Source organism: Mirounga angustirostris, unplaced genomic scaffold (assembly GCF_029215605.1).
Source record: "Mirounga angustirostris isolate CCGP_5_RB_7025 unplaced genomic scaffold, mMirAng1.0.hap1 SCAF_10, whole genome shotgun sequence".
Lineage (NCBI taxonomy): Eukaryota > Metazoa > Chordata > Mammalia > Carnivora > Phocidae > Mirounga > Mirounga angustirostris.
The window spans coordinates 103,672,077-103,692,755 of record NW_026991718.1 but is presented as its reverse complement, the minus strand read 5'-3'; the positions used below and the strand labels follow the sequence as shown (position 1 = coordinate 103,692,755).

Below are 20,679 nucleotides of genomic sequence, written 5' to 3'. Positions count from 1 at the left end.
AGACACATTCCAACCTTACAACATCAGAACACTGGCGGGCATTCCAGAACTCTAGCACTGCTCCAGCAAAACTTCCCTGAAAGCACAACAGACTGGCCACCCCACTCTCAACCTCCCCTCCCAAAGGCAATTAATATAAATTGTCCTTAGTCCCAACACATCTTCAAGTGAATATGCAGATAAGGTCAAATAGGCAATTAAAAGAGTAGTTAACGGGGGCCAGGAACCCATGTAACACATCATAAAAGAGATTTTAAGGAATGCATTATTAATTTCAGGTAGCAAACTATTTTAAATGAGCCACAGCTTGCCTAACCTTAGGCCCAATGAGGTAGTTGTTATTTCCTGGAGAGAAAAACTTCTTAAAGAATTTTTTTAAAATTCTCAATTGACTCTTGTCTTCTGAAGAAAAGTTCCCTGCTCCCAAGTTAAGATTTTCCTCACTGCTAGGAAAGCAGATAGGACTGTATTCTAAGGCCCAAAAGCTTATAGGTTGGAGCTTAGTGGTAACTAACTTAAAACAGGTTTAAAAATAGTTAAATAATGACTGCCTCATTTGCTACTGAGCTTTTCAGGAATGATTACCGGGCCTTTCCATCTGCTTACTCGAAGTTTGTTTTATGGACTTTGTCCACCACATTCTCTCCTATGTGAAGGCATTTATTCTAAATGAACCCATAAAAGGACATTTCCTAAGGATTTACTTGGCCAATGAAAAGGCCATTATTCTTGGGCGCCTGGGTGGCTCAGTTGGTCAAGGTCATGATCCTGGAGTCCCGGGATCGAGTCCCGCATCGGGCTCCCTGCTCGGCAGGGAGTCTGCTTCTCCCTCTCCCACTCCCTGTTTGTGTTCCCTCTCTCGCTGTGTCTTTCTCTGTCAAATAAATAAATAAAATCTTTAAAAAGAAAAGAAAAGAAAAGAAAAGAAAAGGCCATTATTCTGGTGCCTTGTCTCCTCCCCTGGTTACCCTCATTGCAGAAACAGCTCTTGCTTCATTAAAGTAGGTGCATTTGAGACCAATGGATGAAAGAATGAGGAAAATTTTAGCAAGGTCATGCAAGCTGAGTGCATCAGAGGCCCAAACTTAATTTTCTGATTCTTTCCAAATATTCTAGGGTATGGAAACTTATGAACAAAATATTCTTGTGTATGCTTATTTTTCAGTTCCTATCCCCAAAGGGTTTCTATCCTAGAAAGGGTTTCAACAGTATTCAAAGGCAGTAAATAAATTAAATGAAGTAAGTGGTCAGTGATAAGCTGACACAAGAAACAGTGTGGGTAAGTACTAACTCTGGCTTAACCTCTCTGTGTACCTTGTCTATTTTAGTTAAATTATCCCTGCTTCTGTTATCCATGTGCGTTCCCACTGTGTATGTGCATGTGCGTGCGTGTGTGTGTGTGTGTGTGTGTGTATGTGTGTGGTGTATGTTTTGGAAGGGTTGGGGGACAACAGAGCCAGAGTACATTTTTACATTTCTCTGTGAGGTGGACTGAAACATCAACAAGCCAAATTTCAGCTGTAACAAGCCTAACTTTCTCTTTTGAAGCTTATAAATATGGTTTCTAATTAGCATTTTTCCTGATTTTTGTAATTTTGTTACTTGATCTACAGATACAAATCAATTGTTTGTGTGGCCAAGTATAAGAGATACACCTAACAATTTGTATATTTAATTTTATTTAGGATAAGGTTTGCATATGCCATTTTTTCCATACACCATATGTAGGGCATATTATAAAATAAAGAAGCTAAATAGGGGCTATGTAGTCTATAAACTATCACAGAGTTTTGGACCTAATTTCTTTTTCATCAAAAAATTGATAAACATGGAAGGATGAAGAGTTACATCTTGGTACTGGCTTTCTTATTTAAAATATATTTCTTCCATTGGCATTGCCCTTCCTTGGCTGTCTCCACAGATCAATCTGCCCATGTTTTTCAAGATCCACCTTCTCCAAGAGGCCTCCTTTGATCAGTTGAGATGGCTGTCTTACCTAATCTTTCCCTAAACATCTATGCCCACCTTGTGCTAGTCAACCCTACATCTTCATGTGTCTTCCTATTTTCTCCCACCCAAACTGAAAGTCTATACACACAGGGGCCTTTTCTTCCACTTCTATGAAATAGTAACCACCCAATGGCATGAGATTCATTAAGACTAATTCAATAAGGAAATACATGAATCAAAAAGAATCCTTTGAAGGACATAGAGAATCTAAAGAAGATTCCAAAGGCAAATGCTTGGGTCACACTTACTCCTGACATTTTGTTCTGACCACCAGCAGCAATGATGGAAATGACACAACCATTATCCACACAAGTGTACCTGTTTATGTCAATTTCTCCTAGCTCTTCTCCCATTCAATAAATGAAGAATGGAGCAAATTTTGGAAAACATTGTTACTATCTTAAAATATTATTTAATGGTAAGTTTTACTCCTTTATCACCTCTTTGCTGATTTCAAAGAAGTGAAGTTTTTTTAAAGGATGATTAGAGGCACACATGCATGTTGCAGTTGGTTGAGCATCCAACTCTTGGTTTTGGCTCAGGTAGTGATCTTACAAGCGGGGGATCAAGCCCTGCCTTGGGCTCTGCACTCAGCACGGAGTCTGCTTGAGATTCTCTCTCCCTCACCCTCTGCCCCTCTTTCTCTCTCTCTCTCTGAAATAAATAAAGAAATCTTTAAAAAAGGATGATTAGAAAGTTATTTAATTAATATAGATGAAAGTTGTAGGGAAAATGATCCAATTCTTCTTGTAACATAAGAATCACTGGAGATAGCTTAATAAGTTAAGGGGTCTTTGTAAACTACCTTTAAAATTAAACACCTAAAAGGAGATTTAATTACATTTTGAGGATGATCTTCCCAGGAAGAAAGGGTTAAAACTGCCTCTTTTTATTTTAACTCTCTGGTGTCAACAAAGAGATCATTTATGTCAGGTATGAAGAGAAACCATTTCAAAGGAACCACCATTTGATTTAAAATGAAATCAATAATCAACTACAACAACTTAAGATTAATGACCCATGCTACTTCCCATCTATATTTTCTTATTAAAGCAGATAATCATCAATTAATTCAGTTGATCTTTCAATAACCTATAAATGAGGATATCTGCAATAATGTATCACAAAAGAAATTGTCATAATCTTTTACAGTTACCTCTTTCACTTGGATAATGGTATTTGTTTATCTTTGGGTTCCCAGACCATGTAGCATAGTGCAAATAGTAGGTATTCAGTTAATGTTTATGACTAAATTAATCTGTCATTTGTTTTGAATGATATTATACTGATTGGCTCACTTGGCCTAACCAGCCATCACCTGAGATATTATTCCAGTTTTTTTAGTTGAAGAGAATGATAATCTGTACAAGGTCATAAAAGAAATAAATAGTGAATCATAGACTAAAATCTCTCCATTTCTTTCCTCATTAAAGTACTGGAGGAAAAGAGGGAAGGACAGAGAATACAAATGCTTCATTACATATATCTCATTGGTTTTTTTTTAAGATTTTATTTATTTATTTGACAGAGAGAGAGAGAGAGAGACAACGAGAGAGGGAACACAAGCAGGGGGAGTGGGAGAGGGAGAAGCAGGCTTCCCGCCGAGCAGGGAGCCTGATTCCGGGCTCCATCCCAGGACCCTGGGATCACGACCTGAGCCGAAGGCAGCCGCTCAACGAACTGAGCCACCCAGGTGCCCTGGCCTCATTGTTTTTAAAAATTTTACAGTACTGCAGGAAACTGTGTAATAGCAAGTGCTAACATGAAGAATTGTAAGGCATGTAAATTTTGCAAATTCCAATCATAACCAATAATAATTGACTTTCATCAACCACAATTTGGCCTCAATTTTTCTGTATATAAACATTTATGCAAAGTTCTTGAGAATGCTTGAGTGAAATAAAAAATAACAGAGATAAAAATAAGATATAAAATATAGTATCAATTTAAGTTGTTACTTCATAAAATGAATTGCTATTGATCTAATTAGAGATTTGAGGTTTCAGCTTGTTATTTGGCCATTGAATAAAGGATTTTATGGAAATGAAAACATGGTATATTTTGAAGTCAAAGTATTATATAAGGAAAAATGAAGATGATCCCTATGAAGTTAAAGCATGTGATTTTTCTATTTTAATTCTAACTGACCATGTGACATTTGGGAAGGTCATTTAATTTCTCTGAGCCTCAGTTTTGGGAATGCACAACCACAATAAGGCATATCTTCCCTTGCCTACCTTCTAAGGTGGTAGGGAGGATCACATTTGGCAATGCCCGTGAAAGTACTTTGCAATCTCCCCCTTAATATGACATTGTTTATTTTATGACATTGTATTACTGATTATTCACAGAATCAAATATCCTGTGAGACACAAAATATTTGGACATCAATACAATTGATGAGGACAGCATGCTTAATTGCTGAAAAAGCTGCATTCTGACTCACAAAGCAAAAAATTTTAAAAAGGAAGCTACTGTTTTACGTAGATATAGGAATTAGCCCAGTAGTATTTGTCTCTTCGTCCCACTAGAGGCTGTAGAGTAATATCTGCCTGTGTGTATGTTTACATAACTATGTAACATTACTGTCCTAAGAGACCCTAGATAACTCTCACAAACTTCGGGTTCACTTACATTCCTCTTGGCAGAAAAGTCGCAGTATGTTGAGGGTAGGTGACCCCAGAGTCTAGAGCCCTCATGCAATCAAAGAGAACTAACAGAAAATAAGCCAGAATACTGCACTGACTGACAACCCCATTTAGGGAGGCGTCAATTTAACTTTAAACCCATTAGCTCATTGAGAGCAAGGGAGAGAAGGGGATGTCTCCAAACGCAGGAAACTGTTGCCATAGCATTTTCCTTCTCTATTTCTGCCTCCTCCTCCTCCCCCAAAGCAGCAACAATTTGTGCTCTCCCGTTTTCTTTCAGCAACCAAATGCATTTTCGGAAGCCAGGACTCCAGGGATGTGATAGCTACACCACCTAATAACTGTACCTGGTAGGGATATTGAATAAGTCTGAGAGTGCTGTTAAGTTTCTCCGGACAGAATCATCTTTGCGGATGCAACTGCAGAACAGGAAACAGACTCAGGGAAAATTGTAGTCCCCCCCCCCCCCCCATCTCATTGGCTATCTGCACAAGCTAAGCCACAACAATCGCTCCTGCAACACATCGGATCCCTTTCAGTACTCGAAGCCGTGGACAGCTCCCTCACCTCGAGGTCCGTTCCTCCGCAGTGAGTCGCCTCGCGTCCAGCCCGCACGGGTCGGTGCGGCACCCGCCACCAAGTCTCCGCCAGCGCGCAGAGAACACGCGCTCCCCCACTCCTCCCTCTCGGTGCCCCCGCCCCTCGCTCACCCCGACTCACTCCAGCGGCGACTTTGAGGGATTCCCTCTCGGGCGGCCTCTGCAGCAGCACAGCTGGCCTCATTTGCTGCACGGCGAGCATGGATCTCAGAGGAAGAGGCTTTCCCAGCATCTACAGACTTCGAGTTCTCCTGATGCTGTTCCGTGAGTAGCGTCTGGGCCACCGCGAGGGCAGGGTGCACTATTTGCTGAGAATAGAACCGGCAGAGTAAAACCAGTAGCTTAAGGTCAAAATGTGGCCCTTACGTTTTGCTATTTTCTTTCTTTTTGGGCGGCGGGGTGGAGGGCCTTCCCGCCGGTGGCAGGGAATTCCCCAGAGGGCCACACACCTGTACAGCACATCCCAAACACAAAGCTCTGCGAGCCTGCTTCGTGGGGTCAGAGCATTGGCAAGAAAGATTTGGTTTAAAAGCCTAAGATGAAGAAAAAAGCCAGTCGGCTCACAAAATAGTAAGGCTTTACATTTTTAAATTTTTATTTTGATTATAAATTAACAGCAGCGGAGTTAAAATTGTCGGCGCTAGGTTAGAGAAACGGCTCGCAGAGCGCACAGCAGCCGGCAAGGAACTTTATCACCCCAAATCCCGCAGACCACGATCTCTCCACCCTTGTGCCCGCGACGCGTGGGCTTGCTGAGCCCGGAACCGATAGGATTTTGGGGGGTTGTTTTTCCGCAGATACAATGGCTCGAATCACGGCAGAACAAGAAGTGGAAAATCTCTCAGGCCTTTCCACTAACCCTGAAAAAGATATATTTGTGGTGCGGGAAAATGGGACGACGTGTCTCATGGCCGAGTTCGCAGCCAAATTTATTGTCCCTTATGATGTGTGGGCCAGCAATTATGTCGATGTAAGGAACCTTTTCCCTCCTGGCTTGCTCCTAGGGCTTCAGGGGCGAAGGGCACCCTCCCTCAAGGCCCCGTGAAGACCTGGGTCGCCCGCCTTCCCCCTCTGCGCCCCTGCAGGCTGCTCCCGAATGCTGCATGGGGGTTCCGGCTTGTAACGCCTTCTGCTCGCTCTGCCTGCTTTGAAAGTAACCCCCCCTTTCTCTGCTTCCCTAACGGCCGGGTCTGCACGTAGAGCATCTAACCGCATGTTCCCGGACCCGGGAGCGCGCGCGCAAAGGAGCGCCCAGGCGTGCAACCCCGAGTTTGGACGCGCTGCCCTTTACAGCCCGCACCGAGGCCGGGCTCGCTGAGGGGGTGCGGGGCGTCTGTGTTCCCAGCTGATCACCGAACAGGCGGATATCTCACTGACCCGGGGAGCTGAGGTGAAGGGCCGCTGTGGCCACAACGAGTCGGAGCTGCAGGTGTTCTGGGTGGATCGCGCGTATGCGCTCAAAATGCTGTTTGTAAAGGTAACCCCGAGCGGGGCGCGGAGGCGGTGCTGCCTCCGGGTGGGTGCGGGCGTGGGCCGCCCCTCGGTTTCCTAACCCAGAAGCCGTGGGGGCGAGTGACGCGCGCCTCCCCCGCTCAGCAGGAAAGTCACAATGCGTCCAAGGGACCCGAGGCGACGTGGAGGTTGAGCAAGGTCCAGTTTGTCTACGACTCCTCGGAGAAGACCCATTTTAAAGACGCAGTCAGTGGTGAGTAGAGGCCTCAGGGCTGGGGAGGGGGCCTGGGAGACCGCGGGCACCACAGAGAGCGCAGCCGTGGAGAAATTCGGAAATTTTATGGAAACCGATCCTGGCTCTGCACTTCTAGGCTACGTCCGCCCTGGGCTCTCTCGCTGAGGTAGAGGAGGCGGGAGCACTGGTGCGTCTGTCCCCGGGGCCTTAGGCCTTGTAGATGCGCAAGGAAACCCGGGCCTAAGGACCAGCCCGTCACCCGTAGTAGCTTGATCCTGGATGGGACGTCTCAGGAGGGCCTGTCATCTCCTGGCAGGTTCAGGACAATCTCTTATGATTTGTCCTTTCAAGGAGTACGGAGAAGGGCAAAGCTGTGTTTTTTTTCTGCACCCCGGTTTTTCTTCTAATGCGTGGAAACTTGAAAGGGTCAGTGTGACTCCTTTTCACTCAGGATTTGATGGCCTTCAGTATCTTTCTGCTCATGTCCCCAGGGCTCACACTCGATCTTCAGTCATGGACTGCAGCTACCCCAGAGCGGATTCTGAACCGTGTCCTAATTTATTAGCTTTTCCTGCCCATCACTCCAACAACTCACCCAGATCCTCCAAAAATATCGTGGCAAAAGCAACAACCATTCCCCAGATAAGAATGTTCCCATGTGCAGGCCCCATCAAAGACCACACTTAAGTTAATTCATTACCTAACTTATTTATTTAGTAAACTGTCTAATCTCCTACTGACGCCTTCCATCACCTGGGCACCTACGTTGGGAAAAGGTTTTTATTGAGCACATGAAAGAATGTCCATGTCATTTCTTCCTTTCCACCTCTTTTAATCATTGTAGTAAAAAGCATTTTCTTCTCTTCATCAAAATCCATATTCAAATACTTCTCCCAATTACGTTAGATGCTTCCCCCCCATCCCCCGCTAAAAATAAAAGGAAAAGAGGAAAAAAACCAAAAACAAACCCCACAAACATGTGTCAGAAAAAGAGAAAAAAGAGGCAGACCTCCAAAGAGTATATAGGTGTACCAGGGCATCTGCCCAGGGCACCAGCAATCAGCCCTGCTTTGTTGAGTAAGGTATTTTATTCTGTGCGGGCCAGTGTGAAATGTGGAAGATCAATGCACTGTATCTTTGGACTCTCCAATGTCAGGGTTTATATAGTAAAAAGAAGGTTGGGTGTGTAGGTATCACTCTCCTCTTCCAGACAAGAAATTTCAAATCAGTGTTTAAGGAGCCCCTGCTCATGAAAGAAGGGGTGTGCTTGTCCTTTGTCACCCCTTGATGTCACTTGCAGAGCCCCAGCCCCCGCAAGGCAACACAGAGGATCAGAAGGGTGTCTGGAGCGGAGAGGTAGGAGCCCGCACATGAGATTAGGAGATCAGGATTCTGCCAGAAAGAGGGTCCTAACGGTTGCTTTGGGCCATCCCTGCAGCTGGGAAGCACACGGCCAACTCCCATCACCTCTCTGCCTTGGTCACCCCAGCTGGGAAGTCCTATGAGTGTCAAGCTCAGCAATCCATTTCACTAGCCTCCAGCGATCCACAGAAGACAGTCACCATGCTTCTGTCCGCAGTCCACATCCAGCCTTTTGACATCATCTCTGATTTTGTCTTCAGTGAAGGTAGGTTGGTGGGGGGATCGAAGTGGGAGGAGGAGAAGACAGGAGCCAAGGGAAGGCTGACGTCAGGATGGATGAGGAAGGGGACCTGCCGGGGTCCCATGCTATTACCACTTGTATTTTCTTTAGGCTGACATGACACTTCCTCTCGCTGTAATATTTTAGGAACAGTATCAACTTTCTTCAATGGCTCCTTCTTCTCCCTTCCTCCTTTACTCCATTTTCTCCTCTCCCACTTTCTCTTCCTCCCTCCCTCCCTTTATTTCTTCCTCTTTCCTTTCCTCCCTTCCTTTGCCTAAGAGGAACCTTGATGGAGAGAGACGTAACAAGATACATTTGGAAAACCTGTATATAATTTTGATGCAAATTTCCCTATGAAAAAGCAGCTAAAAATCTCAAGTACTTACCTGGAGAGCCATGGATTGCAGAAGGGCCTCTGCTTCTGTGGACCTCAGTTTCTCCATGTTATTTCAAGCACTTTCAGCTGTAGGTTCTGCCACTGTGAGTCTGTTTTTGTGTAGCTAGAATGTAGTAGGTGTGTGTGTGCACGCATGCACATACGCAGGTCACAGAGAGACTCATGAAGACCTCCCTCCCTCCAGCCCTCACCTTTGTGGGGAGGAACACCCATGAGGTTCTGGGGAAGCAAGGGTCCCTGATCTTTTCCCTCTGGGGTGTGGAGAAAGGCTTCTTCTCAGTCTGTGCTAGTCTCTGAAAGGGGTTCAAGCAGCATATAGCTGGGCAGATTCAGGATGTCCACATTCTCTTAGTTCTCTGCAGCCCACCAGAGGTTGGGCACAAGGGGAATCCACATTTTGCAACTTATCCGAGTCTAGCCCCAATTTATACTGGGCAAATGTAGGGTAAGTGAATTTTTTAATTCATTTGTTCCTTCTTGTCTGGAGAAGGTTGTTAAGAAATGGGGAGAGATTCTGGTTGCTTTATGGATACCTTCCTTTGGGCTGGGAATCCCCAGGTGAATACAACTACTGGAATATACAGGATATCAGGGAATCCCCATCTATGTCATACACAAATCATTAAATCATTTCCCAGGGAATCCAGCTTTCATAAAATTCCCCTCCCAACTCAGAGTATACTAAATAGAATCTACCCCACCCCCACCGGGATGATTTAAAGACCATTTGAGCATTCTTAAGTTAACAGTCTTTGACAGAAGAGCCGACTTCTTTTTTCATCTTTGTATTTTTACCACCTAATACAGTGTTTGGCACACTGTAGATGCCCAGTGAAATTTGGCTGAATTGATATTTTGAAGCCGTGGATACAATTAACAGAGGCTTCCAAATGCTTGAATGCCAGATGAAGCAGAATTTAATATATTTACTAAGTCAGTGCAACACTTACTTCCACACACTTAGGGGAGAATGGGTTATTCCATTTTAAAGGACCTTCCAGAAAAATTGAAACTAAACTCTAAGTATTAAAACATAACATTTTTAAAAAATCTGTTTGATTATGGACGTATTTATATAATGTAAGTCAATGTCTTTCTTAAACTGAAAATATTAACTATAATTAAATGTAATTGAGCTATGATTACTGATGACCAGGAATTCATGAGGAACATATTGGATTGTGTAGAATCAGTCCCCAGGGTCCTTCCCATAGATGCTTTTGAGTTTATAAGGGAACTCTGTATAGTCTCTAATGACTCTGTTTGTTACCGGTCAGCTCTTGGGCATGTCCTTACTTGTTGGTGCTACTAATACTATGAGGGCTGCCTTCACTAGGTCCTTCCCACAACCTCACTTTCACTCATTCTCAGTTATTTCCACATTGTTGCTTACAGTCGTTTATGAACTGAGAAACCAAATCTCATCCATGTGTAGGATCCTATACAAAGTGAGAGTAAATGAGTACTGAGTAAGGACCAGAGCTATTTTCCTGAACATCAGTGAAGTTCATGGCATAGACTTAATGGACCTCTTTTGTTTGAAAAACAGTTTTTATCCACTTCCAGGTCCTGAACAGGCATGGTTGCTGGGTAGACTTAGAGAGTTTGTAAGCAGAACTTTCTAAGGGCAGATATATTAAGCACCAGCCAATTGTACTTGTCTCCCCCGGGCTTTTCTGGGTAATAATTAGGATGTCCCCTCCTGTAGGGTGCCCTGGGGCGCAAAGCTCCTGCTCCTGGGAGGAGGCAAGCCTCATTCAGAATCACTCACTGGATCCTTGTGCCTTTGTGTGGCAGGGGCTCTTTTTTTTTCTTGCTCCTCCCATCTGTGCCTCTCAGCACCTGCCCCCCACTGTGTTTTGTAAGAGATCATTTTATTTGATTTGGTGGAATCCAAAAGATTCCTTTTGGGGTGCTGTTTTGGGACTTGGCACTTGCCCCTCCCCTTTCTCAGAATAGAAGCTCAGGAGGCTCTGATGTGTTGCCTGTACCTGAGTGGGGTGGGGGGGCAGCAGTATCTGGTCATATATCTGCACACCCACTGTGGGGGTATGTGCTTGTGGTTGGCAGGTGTGTGCAGGACCTACAGCCAAAGGGTTTCCAATGAAGGACTTATTCCCTGTGTAAGGGGGCCATCCTGGCAGTCTGAAGTTTCAGACCTGCCTGCTTAATAGACTCTGAGAAAAGCAAGGGTCAGTGAAATGGATTACTGGATACTCACAGGGCTGAGAGCAGCTGGAATGGGGGTTGACGTCTTTATCACATAAATCCCTTTAGTGCTTTGAGCTCAGCTACTACACTGATCCTCAACAGAGGTCTCTTAGCCCAGCCTGTCTCCAACTGCAGTGTGCACACAAATCTTCAGCTGCATTGTGTACAACTGTGGTGATCTTGTTAACATGCAGAGTCTGGTTCAGTAGGTCTGGGGGCGGGGCCCAAGATGCTCCATTTCTAGCAAGCTCCCTGGTGATGCTGCTGGTCTGTGGAATACTGTAGGGGGTTTGAGGGATCTTGAGCTGATCAAGGAAAAGATATGACCTTGAGAGGCAGTAACACACAAGCTTGATTTGGTGGTACTTGGACAGGGTTGCATCAGAGGGGAAGCTGCTCGGAGCATGAGACTGTCCAGAGGGAGGCTTATGGGGACCACCATCCAGAAGGGGAGGAGGGCAAGTGGGGAGAAAGGAGCAGGGAGAGGGGGGCTTACGTGTCTAGGTGATACAGCTCAGCAGCATGGTAAGAAGTCTCTGGATCAGAGAGCTCTGAGGGGCAGCAGAAGCTGAGGCCTTTTACCTCTAAGGCCCTATGTTATCAATGGGTAACAGCTGTGGGGTGAGGTTTAGTATGCAAAGCAGGCAGGCTCTAAATAGCTAAAGATATGCTTGTTTGGGCTGGTTTTTAAATAACTAGATGTGTAAAAATTTGAGTTTGGCATGGCAGGCTTTCGAGCTAATGGTCTCAGCCTGCAGTGAAGAAATAAACCACCTAGGGGCCAATACACAGAGGCTACTTTGGCTCATTTCTGTAACCAACACACTTTCATGGCAACTACCAGCCTGCAGTTCAAGGCACCTCCTGCTTCCCAGTTGGGGTTGATTAACGTGTCCTTCCACAGTGAAGGCCGTGTAGTGCGTCCCTTTGAGCATCCCAGGAGTTTCTGGCTGGGATGGGATGAGGATTGCATCACTGATAGGCAAAAAAATCAGACTGAGAATTTTAATGGCTTGAATGAAAGGCAACTTTTATGTATGCATAATTAGAGAAGAAACATAACAGAACCACAGAGGGTGTCTCTGTTCCCCTTTATTAAAGATTCAGGTTTAACAGGCATTTAAGAGTTACCACATAGAAGCTGGTGCCTTTTCAATTCTCGAGGGGAAAAATAAGCAAACAAACCAACCAACCTGTAAAGAAAGTACTGAGAGTCCAGATTACCGCAGAGAAACTGAGGCTCAGAGAAGTGAGGTTATTGGTGAAGTCTGCCCTCTTGGTGGCTGCTCGGGCTGGGGCAAGAGCCTGTCTTTGGTATCAACTCCTGTGCTCTTAGCCTCTCAGAGCTTCAGCTGCTCCCGCTGAGCAACTGTAATAAACATGTGAACGCAGGAGACGCCTTTACAAAGGTTGTCAAGTCCCCTGAGTTCATGAGCTTTTTATTAGTATTCCTAACAGCATGATTGGGAGATGCCACCTGATCTTTATTTTACCCAGATCTGTGTTTTAGCGGAAATGACGTGCCTTACCTTGCTCTGTACAGCAGCCCCCAGTAGAGCACCCTGTGGCTAGCTGCCACACCACACGGGCAGGAAGGCTTAGCTGATGCTGATCCAGAGCGTTGTGTAGACCTGTGATTTACTTAGCATCTACCAGCCAAGAAACGGGTCACCCTGGGTGGTTGTTCCTTAGGATCTCCTGGGTAAGAATCTAGGGGGAGATAATCCTGTTTCGAGCACTGCTAAAAACTGTGTCGAGGGCTGGGATGTGGAGCCCTAGTGTGGGGCCATGGAGCTAGCCAGTTGTAGAATTCAGTATTCCTGGTACTGTCCTGGAACATAGTGTTTCAGGCTGGGTTCCCCCGGGAGCAGATCCTATGCAAGTATGTAAGTGCAAGTGGTTTATTTAGGAGGTGATTCTAGAAAGCACTGGTAGGGTGCTGGGGAGGGGAGCTAGGAAGGCAAGACTACCAGTAACAGGAGCATTAATGAGCAGGTTTCCACCGTGGGCACCTGGGGCTCACACTGCTGGAACCTCTGGGAGTGTAGAACCCACCTCCAACTATCTGGCCTGGGAGGTGGGAAAATGGCATTTACCCACCAACTCCCATCCACCATTGATGGCTGCTGGGGTGGGGGAGAGGCTTTGACTCTCTGAGACTTCTAACCTGCCTTGTAGGCAAAACCCACTGGAATGTGTGGGAATGGTGAATACCAAGGCAGTAAGACACTGTCTGGGTCTGCTACACCTAGGTACTGGCATATGTGAACTTTCCCTGCCATGGAGGAGCTTGCAGGACAGTGAGAAAGAGTTTACACAACTTTTTCTTGTGCATGCCATATGCCTTATGCACAGTAGCATCTATTGATAATTGCTTTTATTATCGTTTTTTATTGCTAGTGCTTACATCTTGGTGAGAGTATCTGCTTGTCTCCAGCCAATTGTCTCCAAAGCCCACTCATGCTAACAATTTCTTGGTATACAAAATACAATTTGCTGAGGTTACAGGAGTCTAGAGCCAGTCCCCTCCCTCCAGCTGCCCTGTCAGAGTAGAGGAAGCCCAGCCAACAAAAGACTTGCCCTGTCCTCGAACAGGAATAATCCGTGGTGTTAACAGAGCTTGAGAAAGCAGGCAGCTTGCCTTTTTGCCCACCACCCATCTCAGTGCTGTCCATTTGGGGTGCAGTGAAGAGTTCTTGTAGATGGTCAGCCTCTGGAAGTACATACAACATTGAGATGGTCACCAAACCATCCAACACACAAAAAATGGTGGTCGTCAAACAAATGAACAACAACAAAAACAAAAAAACATGGATGAAAAAACAGAACCTAAGATGAATCAGGATTTTAGTGGGGGCATTGGGTTTATGGTTGAGGGGACCTTATTTGGCCACTGGCCACTGGCATCAGATTACCCCTCTGTTGTCTGTTCTGTCTTCATCTAGTGTTTTCCAATGACTAGACTAGACTGATTGTTGTCTTTTCCAGCCATATGCCATTCTAGAACCCTGAGCCTAGCCAGGGCAGAGGCATGATCATGTCCAAGCCCTGTGGAGGTGAACAGGGAGTTAGGGATCTCAGAGCATCCAAAGCCAGATTCAGTGTGGGCTAAGCCAAAGGATGTTTTTCTCCCAGGCAGAGATGTAGGGTCTTCCTTGTTTTTGAATTTGTGGATTGTATAGTCAGTTTATTGCACAGGATCTTAACCCTGGGGTCCAGAGGGGCTGTGGATAGTATTCTGGGAGTGTGTGAATTTTTTTTTTAAAGATTTTATTTATTTATTTGAGAGAGAGAGAATGAGAGAGAGCGAGTACATGAGAGGGGGGAGGGTCAGAGGGAGAAGCAGACTCCCTGCCGAGCAGGGAGCCCGATGCGGGACTTGATCCAGGGACTCCAGGATCATGACCTGAGCCGAAGGCAGTCGCTTAACCAACTGAGCCACCCAGGCGCCCGTGTGTGAATTTTAATGGGAAAAATTTACATCTTTATTTTCACCAATTTCTAATTTTTAGCATTCCCTTCAATTAGAAATGAAAATAACAACTCACAGTAGTATTAGTGGTAGCAATTAAAAATTAATAAATACTGGTGACCTTGTCACCAACAGAAATCGTAGGTATTTTTACCCCACATTCATTGGTTCAGGTCTTGCAAAGGGACAGTGATGCTGTCTATGGGCTCACAGTCTCTCATTTAAAACCCTTGGGGATAGATGGGTTTCAGACTTCAGGATATTTCAGACTTTAGGAAGACAATATAGGGCATAGTCCGCATATCATAGAAAACCCCAGAAGAGTCCTGGCAGGCCCTGTAATCAAATATATTAATATATCTGTTCCCTGCAGAGAAACACATGAGTCTTTATGCTAAGTAAAGAATGAGAATCATGAGCATCCTGACATTAGTTCAAGTCAAGTGTTGCTGCCAAAGGAGTGATACAGAGTACTTTGGATTTCCAGAGCTCTGTGGATTTTGGAATGGTGGATAAGGGATGGCAGACTCATTAATTCCCCCTTATTTGACCACTTAGTGGATGTGGATGGATGAAGATGGGGATTCAGTATTTTTCATGATAATTTTTGACATCCCTTTATTTTCCCATGTTTATTATTTTTGACATGTCCATAGTTTAATACTCCCTTTATATATGCCTTTCTGTGGTGTGTTTAGTTCAGGCTTTTTCTTAAGGCAACAAAAAATAATTCTTAAGAAATAAACCACAATTATAATGCTAAGGGAACTAAATCAGTCAGAGAAACATAAATACAAAATGATTTCACTCATATGTGGAATTTAAGAAACAAAACAAACGAACAAAGAAAAAAAGAGACAAACCAAAAACAAACAAACAAACAAAAAACAAAAACAGACTCTTACCTATAGAGAACAAACTGATGGTTACCAGAGGGGAGGTGGGTGGGAGGATGGGTGAAATAGTGATGGGGATTAAGGAATGCACTTGTCATGATGAGCACTTAGTAATGTATAGAATCGTTGAGTCACTCTATCCTACGCCTGAAACTAATACAACACTGTATGTTAACTATAGTAGAATGAAGATTAAAACAAAACAAAACAAAAACAAAAAAGAAGTAAACCACAATGGTATTTTAACCATATTTCTTTTGCCAGAATACATTATACTTTTCTCCTATGCCTTCCTTAAAGGATGGGGTATGAGATGTAATTCCCCCATAACTATACCAAAGTTATTATCCATTTAAAGATAATACTTTGGGCAGTATGACTCTGGCACTAATTCAGATGTGTGGGTGTTTTCCCAACCACTAAGAAATTCTGTGACAGCAGCTGGGTGTTCTATAGTTCAACTTACTGCTCACACTGTCTCCCTAGAGATACCATCAAATCCTGCCGGTTAAGGGCTCCTTCCTACAAGACTCCTCCCCATCTCCCCTTCACACACCAGCTGCAAGTCCATGTTGTCACCTGGGCTTCTGATCACCTTGCTATTGGAGGTTTCCATGACCTTCTCCTTGAATTCTGGAGAGGCTCACAGAACTCAGAGAAACATTTTACTCACTAGATTACTGGTTTGTTTTAAAAGAATAGAACTCAGGAACAGCTAGTTGTAAGAGATGCATAGGGCAAGGTATAGGGCAAGAGGGTAGAGCTTCCCTGCTCTCTCCAAGCCCACCACTCTCTCTAAATCTCCATGTGTTCACCAACCAAAAGCTCTCCGAATCCCATCCTTCGGGGTTTTTATTGAGGTTTCCTTACCTAGGCACGATTGATTAAATCACTGGCCATTGGTAATTGAACTCAATCTCCAGCCACTTTCTTCTCCCTGGAAATCAAGTGGGTAGGGCTGAAAGTTCCAACCCTCTGATCACAAGGTTAGTTCTCCTGGCAACCAGCCCCCATCCTTAGGTGCTGTAGGGGTTTTCCCAAATTGATCTCATTAGCATAAACTCAGGTGTGCTTGAAAGGGGTATGTTATGAATATCAGGGTGTAGGTTTGCAGCTACCATATGGAAAATGAGCAAAGCCCGAAGTCTTAATTAACATTACACCAGCAACAGCCTGTGGTGAGGAAAACAAATAGCCTTTGTTGTTAACAAAATCCCTACACCAGGAAACCCCATTTCTACTCATTTTTCTCTTTTAAGAGGCAATGTGGTATCATGGGGGACAAAACCAACCTTCTGGGTGTGGAGTTCTGGGCCCATAGCCATCTCTGGTACATCTTGTAAAACAGCCAGATTTTTCCCCGGGGAAATGGGTATATTGGACAGCAAGCTGATGTTCAAAGTGTGGGACTCATTAGAATTGAACTAAATAGTGAAAAAGAAAAGTCCCCTACTAATTCTTTTTAGTCCTTTGGTTGTAATAAAAAGAAAGGTGCAGTTTAATGTTAATAATGGGTCCTTAACATTTCCCTAAATTTGCCAAAATGTCTTTTTAAAAATTCTCTTTGTAAAAAAAAAATCTCTTCTTTTCTCAGTTCAGGAGTATAGGTATGTATGTATGTATGTATATGTTTACTTATTTATTTTAAATAGTTTTATTCAGGTTATAATTGCAATACAATAAACTGCACATACTTAAGTGTACGATATGATAAATATTGACTTAGGAATACACCTATGAAGCCACCACAACAATACAGAAAAATCAACATATACATTCCTCCGAAAGTACCCTCCTACCTCTTAGTAATGAGTATGTACCTCACTGAATTTTCAGAAACTGAACGTACCTCCGTGAGCAGTATGCAGAGCCACAGAGCCCAGAAGCCCTCCTTCCAGACCACCTTGTGATTCTGTAGCCTTTAAATGCCAGTAGCTCAGGTCTGCTACTGACCTGACCCCAACGCTCCCCGTAGCTCATGTCTGCTAAGTGCCACCCAGCTGTGCTGTTGAGTTAGGCTGTTGGAATTCAAGTTGGGGCTTCATTTGCCCTGGGCAAATTACTTAGCCTCACTCTACCTTATCAGTAAAATGGGTACAATAACAGTATTTATCTCATAGGGTTGCCATGGGGATTAAATGAGACAGTCTTTGTTCTTAGAGCTAGAAGTTAATTTAGAAACCAGGCATGTTAACTATACAGCTTTTTAAAAGCTGTATGTTTTTCTGCAGTCTTTCAGGTTCTACTTAATAGAAAAGATTCCTGAGGTTCTGACCTTATCCTGCTTTCAGCTGGTCTGAGGGGAGGTGGGAGGAAGGACTGTGTCAACATGGATTCTGGAGGAGCCTGGCACACAGTTGGTGCTCAATAAATATTTATTGGGTCACCCTGACTTAAAAACTTGGTCTTTATGAAGAAGATAGCTAAAGCCTGTTTCCTCTAGTTGTGGCTCGTAAGTTCGGTTAAAAGGCCACCAGTTACCCACAAGGACCAAAGAAGCCTGAGCAAATGTCTCCTGGTTGCTAGGAATGCAATTCTTTTTTTTTTTTTTTTAAGATTTATTTATTTATTTTAGAGAACAGGGGAGGGGCAGAGGGAGAGAGAAAATCCTCAAGCAGACTCCGTACTGAGCACAGAGCCCAACGTGGGGCTGATCCCAGGACCCTGAGATCATGACCTGAGCTGAAATCAAGAGTCAGCAACTTAACTGACTGAGCCACCCAGGCGCCCCTCTGGGAATGCAGTTCTGCTCCGCTTTACAAACTGTGTGACCAACAGGTTTCTCCAAAATTGTTTTTCTGATTCTAGGTAAAAATGGAGGCATAGGGCTAGTAAACTGTCTTGAGGGTAAGAGTATAAAATGGAGTCAGCGCCAATGTGCTGGTAACATTTTCTTTCTTGATTTAGGTGCTGGTTACATGGAATGTTCATTTGTGAAAATTCATCAAGTTCTGCACTTTCTTTTTTAAAATTGTAGTATAATTTACATATATTAAAATGTACAGATCTGAAGTATTTAGCTTGATGCTTTTTTACTTGAACTTACAACCATGTAACCCTTACCTAGATCAAAATATAGGATATTTCCATCACACCTGCAAGTTCCCTTTCCTGTTCCCCATATGTAAGTGCTTTTCTGATTTCAATCACCATAGACTTACCTGTTCTTGAACTTCATATAAATGGAATCATATAGCATGTATTCTTAGAGTATGTGTCTTAGAGTTTTCACTCAACATAATGTTTTTGAGATTCATCCATTTTCTTACATGTAGCCATAGTTCATTCCTTTTTATTATTGATTAATATTCCATTGTATGAATAGATTGGTTTGTTTTTCTATTCCACTTTGATGGACATTTGGGTTGTTTCCATTTTAGGCTATTGTCAATAAAGTTTCCATGAACATTTATGCCCAAATCTTTTTGTGTCCATACGTTTTCATTATTCTTAAGTAAATATCTAGGATTGGAATGTTGGGTTATAAAGTAGGTGTACATTTCCCCTTATCAGAAACTACCGGACAGTTTTACAAAGTGGTCGTACCATCTTCCACCAAGATGTATAAGAGTTCCAATAGCTCCATATCATTACCAATACTTGATATTTTCAGTCTTTTTGAAAGCTGTATATTGTGTGCAATTCTCTATGTATACACATACTTCAATAAAAAGTTAAAAAATTAAACCAACAATAAAAATGATGGTGGTTGTGTTTAATGCTGAAACTTTGAAAATTTAAATCAATCATCTGGCTGTTTCGTTGGCACCTGCCAGGGATCCAATGACTGAATGTTGCCCTATTTAATTGATGCATATTTTTTTAAGAGTATTTCTTTTTTTTTAAGATTTTATTTATTTATTTGACAGAGAAAGACACAGTGAGAGAGGGAACACAAGCAGGGGGAGTGGGAGAGGGAGAAGCAGACTTCCTGCAGAGGGGAGAGCCTGATGCGGGGCTCGATCCCAGGACCCTGGGATCATGACCTGAGCCCAAGGCAGACGCTTAACGACTGAGCCACCCAAGCGCCCCTAATTGATGTATTTTTAATTTTACAGTGTGCAGAAAAATTAAGTGGTACATACTTATTGTTGGTCGGGGTAACATTATTTCTAAATAAAAGAGTCTCCCCAAATGTTCATTGAGAAATCTTTTCACCTCCATTTCCAACCAAAAAGGATTTTAGTTTTGATAGGAAGACTTATGATTGAAAATATTTTGACAGGAGCTGATTGCTTTCTTCTTCTTTCCCATTTCAGAGCATAAGTGTCCAGTGGATGAACGGGAGCAGCTGGAGGAAACGTTGCCCCTGATTTTGGGGCTCATCTTAGGCCTCGTCATTGTGGTAACACTGGCGATTTACCATATCCACCACAAAATGACGGCCAACCAGGTGCAGATCCCTAGGGATCGATCCCAATATAAGCACATGGGCTAGGCAGCCCCCGTGACCCCATCCCCCAGCTGGATCAGGTAGAGAAACAAAAGCACTTTTCCACCTTGTACATGGGATACACCAACATAGCTACAATGCAAACAGGCCTGGGTGTCCAAGGCTTGCTTGGCCTGCGTCCATGCTTAAACCCAGGGATGGGGGGCATTCTTTTGGATTCATGGGTGAATGGCAGATATTCTCTCCACACTGGGGAATGAGGCGGGAGGGGTCAGCCAGCTTTCATGCTCATGGTGGCTTGGCTTTGACTCTCCAAGGAGCAACACATACAACTGAGAAGAGTATCTGGCTCTGAAGTTTAGGGATGGAAAGACACTTCTTTTGGAAAGACACCCCTTTAGGTTCAGAGAAATAGGGGGTGCTTTGGTCCCTGGCCTACCTTATTCAGTTGTCAGTGCATACAAAATACAGCCTCATGCTCCCTACGGCAAGACCCCTGAAAGTGATCCATGCTTCTGGCTGGCATTCTGCATGTCTAGTGATTGTCTTGGGAATGTTTCACTGCTACCTGCACCCAGTGACTTTGCAGCACAGAACCTGTTTAATGTAACTATGCACAGTTGTTTGGACTTCATAGTATGTCAGGTCCAAGTAAGGGGACCTGAAGAATCAATTGTGTGAGTTTGTTTTTCAAAATGAATTAAAACACACTACTGTCTAA

General features: G+C 43.8%; 1 protein-coding gene across 2 annotated transcripts in view; it reads left to right on the top strand.

The window, feature by feature from the left end:
- Positions 1-20,679, top strand: part of LAMP5 (lysosomal associated membrane protein family member 5) — a 22,054-nt gene extending 1,375 nt beyond the window's left edge. Inside the window, exons 2-7 of one of the 2 annotated variants that reach the window (XM_064572826.1) lie at positions 4,939-5,521; positions 6,055-6,227; positions 6,603-6,734; positions 6,854-6,962; positions 8,383-8,571; positions 19,825-20,679. In XM_064572826.1, coding sequence (XP_064428896.1) covers positions 5,458-5,521; positions 6,055-6,227; positions 6,603-6,734; positions 6,854-6,962; positions 8,383-8,571; positions 19,825-20,003 — 846 coding nt within the window. In that variant the 5' untranslated portion in view covers positions 4,939-5,457 and the 3' untranslated portion in view covers positions 20,004-20,679. The remainder of the gene's footprint in view (positions 1-4,938; positions 5,522-6,054; positions 6,228-6,602; positions 6,735-6,853; positions 6,963-8,382; positions 8,572-19,824) is intronic. The other variant, XM_045883820.2, reaches the window with a different exon arrangement.